The sequence below is a fragment of the Linepithema humile genome, chromosome 8 (assembly GCF_040581485.1).
Source record: "Linepithema humile isolate Giens D197 chromosome 8, Lhum_UNIL_v1.0, whole genome shotgun sequence".
In the NCBI taxonomy this organism is placed as follows: domain Eukaryota; kingdom Metazoa; phylum Arthropoda; class Insecta; order Hymenoptera; family Formicidae; genus Linepithema; species Linepithema humile.
This window is the reverse complement of record NC_090135.1, coordinates 10,226,230-10,245,769: the sequence shown is the minus strand read 5'-3', so window position 1 is coordinate 10,245,769 and position 19,540 is coordinate 10,226,230. Positions and strand designations below refer to the sequence as shown.

The 19,540-nt window shown below is 36.2% G+C and overlaps 2 protein-coding genes across 12 annotated transcripts; one reads left to right on the top strand and one right to left on the bottom strand.

Moving 5' to 3' along the window:
- Positions 1–236: 236 nt before the first annotated feature.
- polo (Serine/threonine-protein kinase polo) lies at positions 237–7,279 on the bottom strand. The gene is made up of 8 exons (XM_012374909.2): positions 6,913–7,279; positions 5,955–6,179; positions 5,644–5,861; positions 5,138–5,433; positions 4,323–4,661; positions 3,557–3,957; positions 2,990–3,166; positions 237–2,338 (listed from the first exon to the last, which is right to left on the bottom strand). The coding sequence occupies exons 1-8, from the start codon at positions 7,000–7,002 to the stop codon at positions 2,312–2,314; spliced, it is 1,773 nt and encodes a 590-aa protein (XP_012230332.1). The 5' UTR covers positions 7,003–7,279; the 3' UTR covers positions 237–2,311.
- An 850-nt stretch (positions 7,280–8,129) lies between these two features.
- On the top strand, positions 8,130–19,515 carry LOC105676766 (keratin, type I cytoskeletal 9). Of its 11 annotated transcripts, XR_010891483.1 has the most exons (11): positions 8,130–8,256; positions 8,795–8,904; positions 9,048–9,182; positions 9,257–9,466; positions 10,000–10,194; positions 10,517–10,685; positions 11,353–11,500; positions 12,088–12,216; positions 13,471–13,512; positions 14,582–18,285; positions 19,093–19,515. XR_010891483.1 is itself a non-coding variant. In XM_012374911.2 (10 exons), the coding sequence occupies exons 2-10, from the start codon at positions 8,807–8,809 to the stop codon at positions 14,626–14,628; spliced, it is 1,137 nt and encodes a 378-aa protein (XP_012230334.1). In that variant the 5' UTR covers positions 8,130–8,256; positions 8,795–8,806; the 3' UTR covers positions 14,629–19,515. The 11 variants fall into 11 exon arrangements, 10 of the variants coding, with proteins under 10 accessions (XP_012230334.1, XP_012230335.1, XP_012230333.1 ...); XM_012374911.2 differs by having other exon boundaries at positions 11,389–11,500; positions 14,582–19,515; XM_012374912.2 differs by lacking the exon at positions 14,582–18,285.
- Positions 19,516–19,540: the final 25 nt, after the last annotated feature.

The following is a 19,540-nucleotide window of genomic DNA, read 5'->3' as shown; positions in this document are numbered from 1 at the left end:
CATGTGAGGTGATTGGCGCAAATTGGCGTAAAATATGAAAGTTCCTGTAAAAAATATATAACAACGAAAAGTGATTCTCTAATTGCTAAGCATCTTGTAATTTCTTTTTGTTGTCGCATGTACAAAAAAATGTCTTGCTTTAAGTAAATAACAATTTACATAAAGCTTTGCCTTAAAAAATCCTAATTTATAATATATAGAATCACACTTTCCAAAGAGAATTTCTCAATGAAGAATTATACAAAAAAACAGTTTATTTCTATATTGTGCTTTCTTCAAAACAGTGTTGTACATTGACACGTTGTAAAAATATTATCCTAACAATTTTCACCTAAACATAACCTCGCAATCCATGGTCCCTCTTTCGTTGCATTTATTTATAATTCTCTCGGTCACCAACAACTTTTTTTTATATGTACATCTACTTATTACTGAATTACTTGACATACTCTATCATTGTTTTCTCGCCCCCTAAGACATGTATATATGTAACTTAACATAACGCAACGTCATTCGCTAAGCTAACACCGTTCTCCTTCGGATAGTTCCTAATGTGATTAATTACCTATTATTGTCTCGTTATACACTTACATTAATTTTACTATGCGAATATAACTACTTTCTACCGCGCAGTCTCTTTATAAGAAATAAACCGATTCTTGCAGACCCTTACGAGAGTTTCCATCGCTTTCCTCGGCGCGGAGTCACTGGAATCTTGCTTGCAAGATCCTTTTCTGGCCTCAAATCATTATATGATGATTGTGAATTGCCTTAGAACTATTTGAAATGTCAACTCAGTTAAGCATTACAATTTTTACATCACGGATATAAGAATGTACAAATATCTAAGGGCTTACAAATATCTCAACATGAATTAGTTATCAGTTATCAAAGACTAAGGATCCTAATATGCCTGAAAAATCGACATGTTTGCAAACTTCACAATTTCAAAAATAACTTTGAATATTTTCATAAACCTTCTTTAAATTCAATTCATGATTTTCTCAGGCATTTTATAAATCTGTTAAATTCCTTGACATATCCTGCAATTGTCAACTTCTTAGATCCTAGGAGTTTCATTAATCAGATTCTTTGATTCTCTGATTCCAAATCGCGCGTGAGGTCTTCGATAGAGTTCACAATTTTGCCAGTGGAAGAAAAAGACAATCGGAAACTTTCGTAATGATCCGAAATTACAATAATTCTACAAAAGTCGACGCAAGTTCTGCAACAATCTAATATTATGAAGGATTATGTAGGAAGTTTTCTGGCAGTATAACAACACCGTATAGCAACACGCATCAATTTCGTTAACACACTGGTCGTCATTTAGCTTCGTAAAAAAATAGTTTTATATCTATTAAGCAAAATATAGTCTTCGTATAGTCTTCGTGGGATAATTCGATAGAATTGATTTCGTACTTTTAATGTCTTCTAATCGGTCGAAGCAATGTTAGAAAATGCAAATCGCACACTGAATCTTTTACAATTCGACAGATCGCCATTCATTGTTCACATTCTTTTATCTCAAAAATTTTTTATAAACTTCATAATGTATTTTTTTTTATATCCAATTTCGCATACTATGTAATGTAAGCGGAAAAATAAATTCCAAAGCTTTCCTTCAAATTTTTAATTTAGGTCACACATCGTTGTTAAAGCCAAGTGTTGATATAAAATTTCCGAAATAAAGAACTTGGACGTTCCGCATAAAAAAAATTCGTTCCGTATAAAAAGTATTAAAGTACACGAGAAAAACAGTCGTTCTTATCAACTGCATAAAAAGCGCGCATTAAATGATAAAGCAAAAAAGACTCACATAATGCCACAATTTATCTTATCGTCAGTTTTTAGTCGGTTTCACATTTCTTTCAATTTTTTTGTTTTCTTCAATTAGTCGTTTTCATGTTTTTTTTTTCAATTTCTGTTAACAATCACACTTTTGATTACCAATACGTCATAACTGAAAAGATTAGGTCCTAAACACGCGACAGAACTTGTTACACAAAATTCTGGAATGTCTTATCTCGAACGATCTTATCCTCTAAACGCATTTAAATTCGAGTGACTCATGAATTTAAAAAGCTACCGCTCGGACGGTCCGATTCACATTGCTTCGAACGAGGCGGGAAAACTGGCACTCGGATGGCGGACATCGATCGGAAGCGACGAGTAAGCAACGCTGCGTCAGTCAGAAGACTAGCTTTCTAACGTATCCCGCATCTCGGCTATCAGAAAATATCAGACGTTAGATTGCACTACTCCGTAGAATCATGATTATCTCCGCACTGCACGGTTCACCTCTTTCCTTCTACGCGGTGGGCGCGGCGCGGGATTTCTGGAATTGAACATGATTCACTAGAAAAGTCAGAGCAAAGCACCTTCGTGGTCGTTACGAGTCAACGAAGATGAGTGGTTCTCGCGCGAGATTCTGCAATTGTGCGATTCAGAGGCGATTATCAGAGATTGACTGTCTAAATGAAAATGAGGGAAGAGTCTTTGAAGAATACAAGTCAAAATTAATGGAGAATTCGGCAGTCACACGTTTATCTTATTAGCTGTAAATAAATGTACTAACGGGGGATGGCACGTCTAGCAAAGATGGAATATCTTCTCGCGGAGCGTCTTCGTTGCGCGATCGGCCTTTCTCACTCTCTCTCTCTTTCTCTCTCTTTCACGCTGATTAATAAAAAAAAAAAAAAGAAAAAGGGAAAAAGGTTGCCTAGCAAAATTCTATACGTCTGTACAAAAATCGGGGCGTACAAGCGGGGCAGAATGTCGCGTGTAATCGCAGTCCCCGTTCGCCCGTTTCTCAATATATCTTCTTCGTTACAAAGACAGCGCTATTAGAAAAATAAATATATATGTTGTGTACGTTAAAGTTAATTCATGGGGCCAGGAGAGGCGCGGCACCTATTATTTGTTTCCTCTGCATTTATCTCCCGTTTTCACTGTCCTCAACACGATTTTATCGACAGTGAGGACTCACCAGCATCAAGCCGATCTTCTCGTATGCATACATTAGATTCTTTGCCAATCCCTTGCAGCAGCCATATTCCTGGATTGTCTGGAATTTGTAGGTTCGGAAATTCTTATCCAAGTCGATGTAAGTGACTGCCGCCATCAACGGACACATGATAATCTTCGTGTGATCCAAGAAGTTGACCTGCGAAGCAGATAAGTAGATTTGTTTATCATGGAACAAGCATACAACATCTCTAACAATGTAACCATAATAAGAAACTACCGTATTAAAACAGACAATAAGTAAATAAATAATTTACATAATAAAAAATTGTAAATTATGCAAAAAATTAATCCTGTAAGCCCTGAATTTAGATTGCGTTATTATTTATAACGCACATTATCATATCTTTATGACAAACAACTACAAGATTTAATCTTCATAAAAAATAAACAACTAGCTTCAATATCGTTTAAAATCTGTGTGTGACACATTGATAATCAAAGAATCTAGAAAAGTATTTAATTAGCAAATATATGAGATAACGATAAGTTATAAATTTGAAGAGATCGCCGATTAATTAGCACTCACCTGCACCGTGCCATTAGTCAATTGCATCACCACGGCCGTCTGGGTTCTGAACCACTGATGCATATATGGGATTCTGGAGAGGGAGTCGCTCTGTTTCACCGCGATGGAGCCACCCGCCTTCATCAGATGCTCGTTCATGTATTTTAGGAAGAAGTTCATCAGCTTCATCTTCTTATCAAGATGGGTTGGAAATTCCTTGATCGTATAGTACAGTTCGTCGCCATCGCGATTGATGTAGTGTATGTTGTAACCGTTTGCCAGCATGATTAATCGCGTGCCGTCATTGTACATCACACCAACGCCGTCGTCGGACAGTTGATATCCGAAACCGTATTTATCTGAATAGTCCACCCATTTGCTTATCCAAACCACGGGATGCGCCGCCGGATCGGTCATTTCGTCTGCAAGAAAAATGCATCAGTATCATGCAGTAATATGAAATGTAATAACGCTGTGCATAATTATATACAAGTGCGCAATAATTGTGTATCAACATCTTGTAAATTGCATACAGCATGTCTAAAAAAAAAAATAACGTGATAAATTTGTTAAAACAAGGGAATATTCTTCATATTTAAAAAAAAGAGGATATTCATATTTTATTGAAAACAATTAACAAAGTTTACGAAACAAAACATAGTTACCAGAATTTGTAAGAATATTCTTCAGAAACTAATTATTCTAAATTCTAATTCTATTAAATTCTAGAAATTCTGTGCTGTTAAGAGATTTTAAGCTGCAGGAGCTGGTTTCTTCATAGACCGACCTGCTGAAGAGTTTCCTGGAAGCCGAGGATCGTTTTGTCTGTCTCTACTAGGCTTGGTCTTCAGTACGGCGCCCAGCTGATGTCTCAGTGTGGAAAGCATGGCCTTGAGATCGTGATTGACGTGGTTCGTCTCGACAACTTCGATACTGGCTAATAATTTCGAATCTTTCACTTTATTTTTCCGCGGGCTGTTTGTCACTCGATTAGACATATTGTCCTGCTCTGAGTGGCCGTTGAGATTCATTTCGCTGAGTGGCTTGCGGTTGCAGTGTGACTCGAGCATGTCCAATCGTGGCGGCATCGTTAGGCAGGAAAGCGGTAAACTTGTTGGCATGTATCCTGTAATTATTTAAAATATAATAAAATAAAGCACGGTTGTTTGTTCCATTTGTTAATTTTTGTCTATATGTGAAATAATACAGATCTTCCGACAATCACGAAAAGAAAAAAGAAAAGAAAAGCGATTAAAACCAGAATACAGATATTAATGTGTAAATATTTGTTATCAGGAATTAGACAAACCCATACAAGATAGAAAATAGATTTGGAAGTTTTGACATTCCTATAACTTTTTCTTCCTTAATCATTCATGAAATAAATACTTATTGAGCAATAATGCTGCTGTTCTCTAAATATCTCTTTTTCTTCTCTAATATATTTATTAATAAAATCTATTAATTAATAAAAATCTATTAATAATTAATAAAATTTATTAATATTATCTAAAAATCAATTTAAATAATTGCTTTGCGAAGAAAATGAGTATTGAGCAGATCTATATTTCTTTTTATTTATAAAGTGTTGATTTGCTTTACCGGAAGAGAAGAAGTAGTCCTTCATTAGTTTGGCAACGGAGGGACGTTTTGAAGGGCTCAATTGCAGCATGTTCGATACCATATTTATGGCGGGTTTGCTGATGTGCTGCGGTGTTTCATACTGCACTTGCTTAATCCGGGCATATGTTTCCTTCAGAGTCGATGTCTCAAATGGCGGCTTGCCCACAAGCAGTGTGTACATTATACAGCCGATACTCCACACATCGGCCTCATACGAGTGTCCAATCTTCGTTAACACTTCCGGCGCTATATAATTCGGAGTTCCGCACACGGTTCTGTAAAAATATATGTTGATCAGACAAAAATTATTATAAACCAAATAATATAAAAAAATAAAATTAATAAAACTAATTTCTTTTGAATAATAAAAACTCAAAATCTTCATTAACATAATTTGGAAATGTTAATTCAATTCTGGGAAAAAAATTAAATTCTAGGAGATAAACTATAAATTGAATTTTAAAAGATATATAAAATTTAATTACTTTTTTCGTTCACCATCATGTTCCAGTTTGGTGGCCAATCCAAAATCACCGATCTTGACCTGCAGATCATCATTCAGAAACAGGTTTCCCAGCTTCAGATCCCTATGAATTATTCTATGCTGGTGCAGATAAAAGACTCCATCCAAGATCTGTTTCATGAAGTATCGAGTTTCGCATTCCGACAGCGCTTTTCTGCGCTTGTGCAATTCCATCATCGACTAAAATATTAAATGTTAATTTATATACATTTTCATATATCAAATTCACACTCAATCAAATTCTCAAAGCAAATATCAATGCAAATGCCTTACTCTTTTACGACAGAGTTCCAGAATAATGTAGATATTATGAGAATCATCAAAGAAACCATGGAAGCCAACAATATGCCTGTGATTCAGAGTCTGATGGATCGCAATCTCCTGTGTCATCTTTTCCCTCTGATTACTTTTTGCCATCAATGACTTTGGTACAATCTTCCCAGCAAAGACGTGATGTGATTTTGATTCTGTGATCTCGTAACATTTTGCAAAGCCACCCTGCAAAAAACAAAGTTAGAAATAACAAAATAAGAACAATCTTAAGTAAAAGAAAAATTTCCACAAACAAAATTTTAGAGAGTAAAGCAACTAATATTTTATAATTAAATTAAGTTTTGATAAAATAAAGTAATCAATAAATTCAAGAAACAATGAATAAAATATGTAAATACATGAATAGAATATTTAAAACTATTCAGTTGCAATAACTGCATTATATGACAATGTATTTTGTGAAAATGCAATAAGTGTCAAGTATGAGATCCACAATTTAGAAAAATATTAAAAATAATTATCTGACATAAAGCTTTTCTTTGTTAATTGAAGTACTCATAAACTTCAAAGAAAAATATAATTTTGCATTAAAAAAGATATTAAAACGACTTTCTACAATGACAAACTTTATCACATTTTATCTGATTTTTTCAAGTCAGATCTCTCAATTTGGATATCCATTGGATGTCTTTCAAATCCCGAAAGGAAAATAAGAGCAAAAAACACAAAATTTAACTGTGTCGCGATTTTTTCAGTCATAAATTATATCGAAGTCTTATCTTCATTGAGTGCAACAAGTGTCGGATGCCGAAAGAGAGAGAAAGAGAGAGAGAAAGAAAGACAGAAAGAACAAGATGAATGTATACGTATCGAAAAGAGTTTGTGAAAACGAGCATGACTTTACAAGGTCGAGAGAATAAGGCTCTCAAGGGCGTGGAAAAATCGCTGTATCTCTTACCTTGCCGAAGAATCGGCCCTTCATATAACTTTTGCCGCTTTTCGCGTCATATATCACGCTCGGTATCTTGCTCTCCTCGTCCTTCGACATCGTGCACTAGACCGCTGCCGCGCTTTCCGTTCGTCGAAATCGCCGGGCTCTCTCACGTTTCCACCGTTCCGGCGAAAAAGTGCGCGTTGACAATAAATGTGCACACACGCGAGTCGTTAGGACGCGTGTTATAGGTTTTTACTCTCGCGTGTGCGCGAGCAACCGTTGCGATACGACGGAAGAAAAAAAAAGAGTAATCGTGTGAACGCGTCAACACCACGTTACGTGTACCACAGGAATACGCCGCTCTGCCGAACTTCGTCAGTTCAAACCGCTGCTTTTCGTCGCTGAAACAAGCAACGGCTCGTCGGTTTAAATGCCCCACTATTGGCCAATCGTAGTAGCGCCGGCTAGTCATGTGATCGCGCGGGAGTTGCGCTCGACGTCACGCACGCCATCTTCTGGGCATTAAGCTCGTTTCACTGGGGAATAGATCGCGATCGATTGCCTGAAGCTTGTATCAGATTGTGCAACTTGTTGCAGCAATTTACAGGCGATCTAGTAAATTGCTAAAAATACACCATACAGCACACAGCATTTCTAGTAACTTACTAGCTCCCTTGAAAATTGCTGCAACAAGTTGCATAGGCTTAGTTTACACCGATTGTTTAGTACGCATACCAAGTATTAAATCTGCTTCTTTGATTGGTGTAGATTTTACACTAAACGATTTATACCTATCAAAGAAGCAGATTTATAGCGTTTTCGATTATACAGGATTTGAACGACCCAGAGTTGATCAATCACTATTTTACTATAAATGCAAGTCTTTCATTGGTGGAGAGGTTGCAATGACGTCATTAACCAACCCTGGGTCGTTCAAATCCTGTATAATCGAAAACGCTATTAGTATTTGGTACGCGTATTAAACAATCGATGTAAACTAAGCCATAGTCTGATGCAGGCTTTAAGATATATCCACATAAACTTGCAATCTCCTATAATATTCTTCAAACCATAACGCGTGATTTAATAATTATTAATCACCTACCTTAATTGTAGCCAATAAATAAATCTGAACAGGATTTATATTGCCCTTGATGTAAAATTCAATTAAAAAGATAAGCATTCTAGAGACTTTTGTGTAACGCTAGGTGTAAACAATGTTAATGGTTTTTTGTTGGCAGGCGAACGACGCGAACTTGACTTGCGTTGTGTTATAAGTCGATGCTTCTCTTCCGCTCCTAGTAAACGTCCATTTTGTTTCTCAGCTTCGTGTGATTTATGAGCTGGTTGTTTATCCCTTTATTCATCGTGAGTAAATCTTTACTTCAATGGATTGCGTTTCATATTTGTACAGTTATTCATTCGAGTTTGTTTTTTTCGAATATTCACGAGTATTCCTCAATAAAACATTCTTTACGGAATCTCGTAAATAGCGTCGGTGCAGTGCGGTCTCGTATTGCCGCTTTTCTCGGTATTGTATCTGAATAAAAAAGTACATGCAATATAAGTCAGCACTACGCCAGTGTAATTTTAATTGCATTTGTAATATTAAGCGGTTAGAAAACAGTTGATGTTAATAATATATAGATTGTTGTGTACAAAAATACACTGTAGAAAAATATATGAAGTAAATGTTACATGTATTTTTGATTGGTTAGATAGGAATACATAATATATATTTTGAGGATTTAATATACTTTGTAGATTTATGAATCAATGAATAAAACGACACAAGATTTTTTTTTCTAAATTTCTTCTCAGATGCTTGAACCTATATTTTAAGGATTCTCTAGTTATTGGGCTTTCAGGCTTAATAAACCTTATATAATTATGATAAACATTACAGGAAGCTTGAACAATGGACGGAGCACCTGGTGGTAGAGGTGTAGGATTTCGGGGCCGTGGAGGCCCTGGAGGATTAATGAGAGGACGTGGTGGTTTTGGTGACAGAGGAAGGTAAAGATCTAACTAGTTAAAAGATAAAGTTTGTACTAATTTTACTGTGCAAATATTTGTTCCAAGTTACTTTGTTCTCAAACAGATAGATAAGAAAATACAATATTATATGAGCATTTAATCAAATTATTTTATTGTTACAGAGGTGGCCCTGGTCCTCGTGGTGGTGGAATGATACGAGGTGGACGAGGTCCTGGTCCGAGAGGTGGTCCACCTGGAATGAGAGGCAGAGGTGGACCTCCTGGTCGAGGTGGACGAGGCGGTCACTTTCCTCCGGGGTAATTATTGTTGAAAATGCTTAATTTTTTAAAATAATTAAAGTAAAACGCTTAAATCTTATCTTTAATTACAGACCACCAGAACCTGGAATGTCTAGTGGACTTGGAGGTGGACCACCACCACTAGGAATGGGTGGTCCTCCACGAGGTGGCGGCGGCAGAGGAGGTGGAAACAGCAACTTCCGCAGCAGAGGTAGAGGAGACTTCAGAGGAGATAACCGCGGAGGTAACAGCAATTTCCGTGGTCGCGGCGGTGGCATGGACAGAGGCAGAGGAGGATCCAGGTAGAATGACTTGAAATTGATTTAGAATTATGATACTGTACGCGAAAGCCTTTTTTTTACAACTCTAATCTTGAATTTCTTAAAATTGTGATGTAAAGGAGCACTTTTAAAGACGATATTGCATTCTTTATAAAAAAATTATAAGAAATTATATCTCTTGTGCTTGGAAAAAGCTATTTTTGATATTATCATAATAGAATATGTAACACAACCGTAGTATAACACTGTAGTAGTTTCCATGACTGCAAAATTCCAAAATTTAAAGCCACTGCAACAAAGATCCTTTACAAATTTCTTTTGTGTGCCGTTTCTATTCATCTCAGAGATCTCAGATTCCAAATCTATTGTTTGCTTCTTAAACAGGTTTCCTTAGTTTGACCAAGGTAGCATTTTACTAGATTTATCCGTTAGAACTTGAAAAGCAGACTTATTAATAAAAAGAATCATTAATGTGAGAAATAAAAAGATCTTTAAATCTTATTATATTGTATTAAAATTTGTTATTAATTGGGACAAAATTTTCCTTATTTCAGAGGAGGATCAGGTAGAGGTGGACCGAGCCGTGGAGGCGGTTTTGGAGATCGTGGTCTAAGGGGACCACTCGGTAGTGGCCGCGGCGGCCCAACAAAACGAGGAGGACCGCCCAGCTCCAGCGGACCCTCAAAAAGACCACGTTTTGATCAGCCGTCTTCACAGCCGTCCAATGGCTACGCCACTCAATCTTCCAGGTAAGCTTCTAGAGAATTATTTGTTGCTTTGCAATGTTTAAAAATGATAGAGTTTTCCGTGAAAAAGAAAAGTTATATATATATATATATAAAAGCCCATTTAATATACTCAAATTTATTAAATATTAAAGTTTATTGTCGATCGTTATATTTATGATGCTTAAATTATAAGGTTTAAATTTGCTAAATTTATTACTTTGCGGAGTGTTCTACAGGCTTTTAGAAACTCATGACATTAATAACAAAACGTTAATAGTGAGATGCAGAAAACTCTGGACCGTCTATATTAACGATATATTTTGTTTGATGTATGACAATTCAGTCAAGGTAATTATGGAGGCTCAAATAGCGCTTACGGTGGACAGCAACAGCCGCAACAACAACAGTCAGTAGGATATGGCGGTGGTGGATATGGTTCACAACAGGGCTACACACAATCCTATCAAGGATATGAAAGTTATCAGCAACCACCTGATTACGCGCAAACGACGGTAAGTTAAACTTAAGATAATATACTCAACATAATCCAGTGGCCCGATAAAGGAGTGAGTTATATAAAAAGTTATTTTGGAGCAAAAATAGACTTTAAAAAGTTTATATTAAAATATCTTTTTTATCAAAAGCATTTATTTTCTTGGGTTAATTATGTTTGTAATTAGCGTGGAAAACTAGGAAAGTATAAATATAGTTAAAACTGCTTGTTTTTTTATTCTAAAGAATTAAATATATGTAAAAGATTTAATTGTATTATGAATTGCACATAAAATACTATACTTTCGATTACTTAATTTTTTATTTAGAAGATAATTTTGTAGGATAGCTTACTTGCTCAGGTCATTTTAATCGAGAAAAATTAATTTTTTATTTAAATTTTCCTGTTAGTTTTGTAATAATTAAATATTAAAATCTTTTAAGTAATTTTAGATTTCTAATTCGATTAAAATTAATAGGATTCTGATATTGATATTAATTCAAAGTAAAATTGTTTTTAATCAGCACATTCTTCGTAAATATAAATTTGCCATTAATTACTTTCAATTATTTAAATCCAGCAGTTTTCTTTAATTAAATATCCAAATTCTCAAAATAATTTAAAATTTCAATTTTCATCAAGATTAATAGAATTTATATTAATTTGAAATAATCGTTTTCAATCAGAGCGACCAGCGATTATTTCATCCCTCTCGATTCCAGGGGTATCCTTCGGCACCACCGGACAACAGATACGGCGGCTCATCGTCAGTTCCTTCTGCAGGTGGGTTCAGCGCTAACGATCCCTACAGTTACGGCAAAGCTCCGTCTTCCGGTAAGTCACGAAATCTAAAAGCGAGAAGACTGTCGCGTGCACGCGTAACATATCCTTATTTCTTTTATTTCTCACAACTCGACAGTGCCGAAAAATGCGTTCGAAAGGATGTTATAACACACCGTCATTCTTTTTATTTGAGTGCGCGAGTCGGATTTAATCGATCGCGATCAACTCTTCGTGATCTGACAATTTCAAATCCCGCTATTTATTCTTGGCAATCTTTAAAATTCTTGAATTCTTAATTCCTCCAAAGATTGATCAGTAACAACTTCTATCAGCAAGTTCAAAAACTTAATTAAATTTAATACATAATGAAGCGTTGACATAATAATTTCACACGAATAAGCATTTTGAAATTTCAAGTTATTACTGATTGTGAACGTTTCGGAGATATCAGGAATTATAAATTTCACAGAGTTGGCAAGAAAAAATGGCGGAACTTGAAAGAATTGTCAGATCACGAACGGATTGGTCGATCGCGACCGCGATCGCGAAATGATCGAGTACATGCTCGACTGTACTCGTCGAGGAGATCAGGACGCCGTATGTAGCTAGCTTATTAATACTACGTAATGCATGTCCAGCCAATTACCAGGAGGCAGTGCCAGCGGCGGGGCCGGGTGGCGGGGGCGGTTATGCCCCTGCTAACCCATACGACGACCGTTCTAACGCCAACTTAGGCCACCGAGGTGGTTACTCGACACAACCTTACGGTTAGTTCTCTCTCTCGTTCCGTTGTCATCGCACCGCTGTTTCTCGCATTGTACAGAGCGTCCCGCCATTAACGGGAGATCTCTCGAAGCGGAGGCGCGAGGCGATTTGAAATCGATCGAGAGATCTGTTAACGACTGCGACACTCTGTATGTATGCTCATTAAATCTTTCGCTACGGCCACTGGAGCAGTCCTTAAGGACTCGTTTACCGTCGAGACACTGAATATTGAATTATTGAATTTCCTCGTTGGAAAAGCTTGCACCCAAAAGAATATTATGATTTATAGTATCGTGTTTGGTGTTTTAAATTCTATTCTAACAATTTCCATTGAAGAAATTGATAAAAATAAATATTTAGGAGATTTGGGCTTCTCAAAATTCAATCAAATTTGTGACATTATTGTGTAATATTCTTTTATATATATTTTCGTAAATTACAAATAACTGACGTCTCGTTTCGATAGTAAACGAGTTCCTGAAAATCGCTTCTTTCTGACGCTCTCATTTACCGGGCGACATGTGGAGTTAACGCAGAAGCTATTCCCCGTAATAAATGTCCAGCACGATTCGATTCAGACGAGAAACGATCTGATTCACAAGTTCGTTTGATTGTACAATCGAATTTTCGAGCTTTGAAACCCTGAAAATTCTTCTCGCATTCGGATCTGCAGAGCTCCGAATCTTTCGCCGAGTTTTTTTTTTCGCGATCGACACAAAAGTTGCGTAGAGTCTCACGAACTTTCATTCCCAACGTGATGAGAAATTTATATAAAAGTCGGATAAGAAATCCTTTCATGAGGACACCAGCACTGCAGCACTGCCTCCTGCCATCTCTCACTACAAAATATCCGTGAAACGTAACACTTCACCCAAAGAACGCAAAATGTACAAAATGTTACTTATTGTTTAGCACATTATATTATTTCTCATTTTATTTTTAATTCGTCTTTCTTTTTGTTAAGTCTTTCTTTTTTTTCTATTTAACTTCTATTTATTTAACGGATAAATTTGTTTCTAACTCTAAAAATATTTTCTTAAATTAATTGACATTAATTAACTCTAATTAATTAACTCTAATTAATTAACGAATCGTCACTTTTTCATGAATTGCTTCATCCGAAGCCACTTTCTTGAAATTTCGCGCGACTTTTTCTTTGCAGATATTTTCTCGTCTGAGTCATTCGCCTCTTTCGTATTTCCTTCTCCGCTGTGAAGCTCATTGGCCTAAAGTCACACTATCTCTTGTGATTGCAGATTATCCGAATCAGGACAGTGTTTACGGGAAGCAGGACTACGGTAAGTACAACTCGCAGTACAGAAAAATTCATTGATTGAGAAAGAAAGCTTTAGTCAAACCGATTGGAACGGTATAAGCGTTGTAGAATTTAGACAGGATTTATCAAATAAGTGTCCACAATATCAATCAAAACTGTAAGGGAGAAATATCGAAAAGTACAAAAAGTAGGATCAAGGACGGCATATACGAGTCAGTTTATACAAAAAGATTTCTGTTTTCACGCTTTGACAAAGAAAAAAAAAATGCAAAACATTTTATTATATTCAGGAGATTTTAGGAATTGATTAGGAATCGATGAAATTTTGGCATGTCTAAGAATCAGAGAACGCAAAAAAACGGATTACGATTTATGATATTTCGAAAAATCTGCGGATTCAACAGTTGCGATTTGCAAATCCTAAAATCAGGAAAAGTTTAATCAGTCCGCATTGTTGTAAGTCATGTAAGAATCACAGTTAATACTGCACACATGTAACACAATGGAAAAAAAAGAGATGTACGTAACTGGATTCATATGTAGAAAGCCGAGCATGACATTATAATTTAGACACACTGCGCTGTAAGTGTAAAAGTAAACGAGAAGCATTCACGATGTTATAACGAGTATTCGCAATACATGTCATCGGAACGTTTTACAATATCACGAGGCATTCGTAGCATACTAAAAAAGAAAAGTGTTTACAGTTCTTACAAAAGTATTTGCAGTATTACGGAAATTTTTACGAGATATCACATGTCTATCCATAGCGTTAGAAGACGTTCGCGGTTTATATTCACAATATAAAAGTAAATCAGCAAAAAATTGAAAAAGATATTTGCATTACAAGGACATCTTATCGTTCGCGAGAAGTTCATTTTTTCTAGCACACTTAAGAAAGAGAGATCACGGCATGTGCAAAAAAAAAAAAAAAAAAAAGAGTAATAGGCAGGCAAAGGTGGATAGATAGCGATATCGTAAAAGGATCTATACGATAGGGCGTACGATTTTGTGTAATGTGTAGAGAGATGCAGCAGCATGAATTTTCTATTTCCCGAGTAATGGAATGGAGGAGCTATGGTTGTTTGCAGGTGGCAGTGCTGGTTACCAAAACGCCCAGTCTCAGCGACGTTATTAAAGAGATACCCGACACATTCAATTAAAACAGTCCGCTCTGATTAACCTCTTGTATCTAAGTAGACAATCTTTTCCAAACGAAAAAAAAAAAAAAAAACAAAAAGGAAAAAATATATATATATCTATACATACACAGAAAAGGTCGAACCGTCTCCCAGCGCACGCGAAAGTTCGACGGACAGAGACAGTGCTCTCTCTCCTTTCGAGATTGCGAAAAGAAATCGAGAGAAGAGCGATTGACAATCGTAGAATCTGATGAAAGCAAAACCGAATGTACCCTTCTTTTTTTTTTCTTTTTTTTTTCTTTTTTTAACGGAGAGCGAGAGAGTTTACCTTGAATGAAGTCTGCGTAACAGCCTCACCATATTGATCCAGTTGATCGACTCGACTTGATTGAATGATGGATCGATTGGAAAAGATGCGAATCGCGGCATGTGTCTTCCGGTGAATTTTTGATCAGACGACCGTACAAATTTTTTTTATTTATGCTTTTTATATTTTATTGATATTGCAAATGATTTTAAAGATTGATTGTGTTCTGTCTGAGGAAATATCGCACCGTGTGTTTACTTGTAAAACCAATAACCAGAAAAATTGTGCGCGATGTGCAGAGAATTGTTCCGTTACACAATTCTCTGCGGTGTCTTACGATTCTACGGAGCTCGGATTCGCATTTTTTCCCGCTCGCTCTCCTTCGCTTTGCTTTCGAGATTCTCCATTATTTCCGTTCGCCATACAGACCTCGCGCGCGTGGAACGGAAGCCCAACCGTATGCACGATGCTTAAAAAAAAAAGATTAACACTTATATGGAGAATTTGTGCATGTATATATTTTCTTTTCTCTGCAGTTGATCGAAATGACAACGCGAGACTGTCTTCTCTGTTCCAAGACGATCTCATTTGCCGTTTTTCAATCAACACTGCAGAGGAAAGAAAGTATATAAATGTACGAATTCTCCATATAAGTGTTAACATTTTTTTTTAAACATCCTGTATATCACAGGCACACACATACGATATGTAGGGAATACACATTTTATACTTGACATTTAGCGATAATACACACACATCCATCCACACGTTACACATCGCATTATCTCACTTATCGTCGCCACGTTGCACGTGGATGCACGGCGACCTAGGATTAAGTTCAAACTCTGATCGAGCGTGAAATCTCGAGCATGTTCTCTCCACGATTTGTAGCGTAATTTAATAGTGACAGTAATAAATATCAATTAGAACATACAGCAATGACGAAAGAGCGTGGATGACGGCTGACTAAGAATGTGTAAGGGGCGGCGTCCTGTATTTTGTAAATAGAAAATAAATCCTTTGTGAAGGAAAGAGAAGGAGTCGCGGCGAACGCGTATGTGGATTTCAGAATTTGTGTACTTCATCCCCCAACGAGACTTAGAAAGAGGTTACTAGCAAAAGATTTTACTTTGTACTCCGACAATTTGCAACCAGTTTGATCGCGAAATTCATCCATTTTGCTTGAGTTAAATATTTATTTACTTGAATGAAATCAAACTGAGAACACAAAGCTTTTTTTTGAGGATAAAGTTACTGAAAATTTTGTAATTTATTGTAATTATTGTTCATTGAGATCATTTTATAATTTATTGTAATTCTTGTTGGCTAAAATTACCAATTTTATAATTTACTCTGTAACTCTGTGTAGTTTTAATTAGTAATCTATAACAATTAACTACGTCAACGCTGGCGTAGACAATCGATGGAAAGTTCTCACGAATACTGCGTTTAGTCGAAGAAAATGAAAAGAGAAACACTAGTATGCATTTATCTGTTTATTTAACAATCGGCGACTATGGAGTTTAGATTTTTTCCTCGGCGGAGAGTATTGCGTGCCGGCCGTGTAAGGGGAGAAATGAGCGTAGGATAACAAATTCGAATTTCAATAGCGTCTAATTCACCATTTTATATTAATTAACGCAATTCGCTTGATTAGTTTGTACTGTGTTCTGTTGTGTACGCCTTTTTACGAGTGACTCTAGAGATAGTGTATTGTCACTTCCGGTATCCTATTGTAACCGACCGCTCGATTTAAGACGAGACGAAACGTCGAAGAGAGAAAGAAAAAAAAATATGAAAGATCACAAAGCATCGATACATCGAAGATTTGTTATTATTGTCACACCTCACCTCCGGCACGAGAGAACAGTAGATAAAAGAACGGACGAAACCAGCAACTGCCCTAGAACGAGAGAGAGAAAGAGAGAGAGAGAGAGAGAGAGAGACAGGCTAAAAGAAATGAATGGGCGAATAGAGCGATAAATGAGGCGCTCACCTCGTTAGCGTAGTGACGAAGTAGGTATGAGCCATTTTACCAAATTCTAGTAGAGATTAGATTAATCCGCCGTGATTACACTCGAGATTTACCGAGCCGCTTTTCGAGTTTTGCCAACTCTTTGACCAATTTGGAGCCGATCTCGACAAAAAAATTTCGAGAACGATTAAAAACGCTGTTCTCCGAAAGGTCAATCTTGGAGACGTACAAATTTGTAAAAATCTTCAAAGATCTGTTCATCAAAGATATCAAATAATAAATTTTTCCTCTCGGCACTTTCGATTAAAAAAGAAAAGAAAACTCGACTCCGAATTGGTGAAAGAATGAACAGACGAAGAGGGAGGGTCCTAAAGTCCAGGTCCTAAAGAAATCGTAAAATCGACACGATTGAATTACGAAGGTAAATATAAAAAAAAAAACTAGATAACTTAGAAAGAGTATTGTACGAATCTAAGGAAGGATATAAGATCGTAAATTGCCACATTCAAATCCTTAAGGAATTTTGCACATTAATCTTTCACGATGACATTACTATTCCAGAAATATATTCCATCCCCTGAATCTAAGCGTAAACGTTGGGATTAATTGACAAGCTCAGATAATAAGTATAATCTAACAGCGTAGAATAGATTCTCTTATCGTTTGTAGCTTTTAAAGATACAGTCATGATATCATTTTAGCGTGTAACACTGTATTACTGATTAAGGAACGACACGAGTACGATTTAAAGCGTACAATGCTGAGATCTAAGACAAAATTTGACGAAAATTGAGTTTATTTCACAGGCGTAGCGACAAGCTGAGATACTTAGGGAACAATGAATGAAAGTCAGAGGGGGAGTGACAGAAAATATCATCCCTCCAGCAAGAACACGTCAAATTCGCTAAAGATCATCCACCCACTAAAAAAAAGAAAGAAAGAAAAGCAATCGACAAATAGAGTCAGTAGAGTTACTTTCGTTACTTGCACAAATAGTCCAATGATAATAAAAGTAAGCTTTAAAACGAATATTAGCGTCCTTGAGTTTACGAATAATTGCTTCAGGTTTGGTCTGTTGTAACGTAAAAGTCTGTTATAAAGTAAAATGTACGACAATTCACTCGGAGTAATAGTTTATTTTATATGCAGAGTGTAGAGTTTTTGTATGCACACGATTTTTTTAATTTACTTAAAAGCTAAATTAAGAAATCGATCAGTGACAAATACTAGCGAAAAGCTATACGAGAGAGAAAGAGAAAAGAAACTGGGCGAGAAAAGTAATAAGAATCACGCCAAATGTGCGTAACGCAAAACACAGTAAATATTAAACGAAAGTCAAATGCTCGAGTAGACCTCAACCCAAAAGCTCAGGTGAGTAAAATACAAATAAATATCTATCCGTTCTTTGCGACAAGCTATCAATTTCTAGAAAGAGAACCTATCTATTTAATATATATAAAATATATATATATATATATATCTATGAATATATAAAATTAACAAACAGAATCAATTAACATTAACAGACGATATATCTACTACATTTATCGAGTGTGTAAAGTAGGTTTGCGAAGTTCATAAAGATTTTAGCGGAACAATAAGATCGCATATCACGATAAATTATAGAGAATCGAAAAGAATATCGAGTGCATTATATGGGCGACCGAATCGCTTACAAAATAAGCTCCATTCGACTGTAGCAGACTTGCGTTTCTTTATTTTTGTGTCTCGTACGAACAGCAACCTATATAAAAAGTGCGTAGGATGAGAACGGAGAAGATTCGTGGATTTTTACGCTTTTCATGAGAATTTCAACGTTATCGCTGCAAATAAGTTGCATATAACAAATTGTTTCGCAGCTTTGTACGCACGACAGGCGCTAGAGAGAATCGAGAGGCGGTAAAACAGTCGTCCGATGACTTTGCAAAGCAAAAAGTAATAAAAAACCATTAGGGAGGCTATAAAACGAACGAATAAAGTACAATTATTCACTCGATAAACGAATAGACACGATTTGAACAAGCAAACGACACTACGTAAAGTAACAGATGAGATCAGTGTAGATCTGTTAAATGATGAGCGCAAATCGATTTTATAATTGCTATTAAAAAAAAAAAAAAAAAAAAACATCGTTGATTGCCCGACTCAAGTCTGATTTAATCTTGTTTCTTTCTCTAGGTTGATCGCGCAACGCCTAACTAATCACCGAATGTGAAACCCGGATCATCGTTCATTCAAGATCATTGGCTGGCCGCCACATGACTGGCGTCGAAGCTTCGACTGATCGAAAAATAACACGCCTGATGAGTCAGGGACGAGGGTGTCGGTGCCGCAGAAGAAGACTGGATCTTTATACAGTGTTCTAGAACTAACGCGTTTCTGCTGCCAAGTAAAGAAACATAATTAAAAATTTGAATGAGCAATACTTTTTTTCATATACATTTCCTAACGATTTTAAAACTACAGTTTCGAATGAAATAAAATGTGTGGTGGAAGAAAGCGCGGTATTTCTAGGACATCCTGTATACGTTGTACTTGGAGATGAAATGTACATTACAGAGCAATATGATGATGAATTAATAAAGGATTGATAGGAATTTATATTGTGCCATTATAAAATGAAAGA

What these genes read in the sequence shown, in the direction of transcription:
- polo (XM_012374909.2), bottom strand. Translation starts at nt 7,002, where the DNA reads ATGTCGAAGGACGAGGAGAGCAAGATACCGAGCGTGATATATGACGCG. An exon ending in AGGGCCGATTCTTCGGCAAG is followed by an intron (nt 6,180 to 6,912) that starts GTAAGAGATACA and finishes TGTTTTTTGCAG; the next exon opens with GGTGGCTTTGCAAAATGTTA. An exon ending in GGACTACTTCTTCTCTTCCG is followed by an intron (nt 4,662 to 5,137) that starts GTAAAGCAAATC and finishes AAATAATTACAG; the next exon opens with GATACATGCCAACAAGTTTA.
- LOC105676766 (XM_012374910.2), top strand. Translation starts at nt 8,807, where the DNA reads ATGGACGGAGCACCTGGTGGTAGAGGTGTAGGATTTCGGGGCCGTGGA. An exon ending in CGGCAAAGCTCCGTCTTCCG is followed by an intron (nt 11,501 to 12,087) that starts GTAAGTCACGAA and finishes ATGCATGTCCAG; the next exon opens with CCAATTACCAGGAGGCAGTG. An exon ending in TTACTCGACACAACCTTACG is followed by an intron (nt 12,217 to 13,470) that starts GTTAGTTCTCTC and finishes TTGTGATTGCAG; the next exon opens with ATTATCCGAATCAGGACAGT.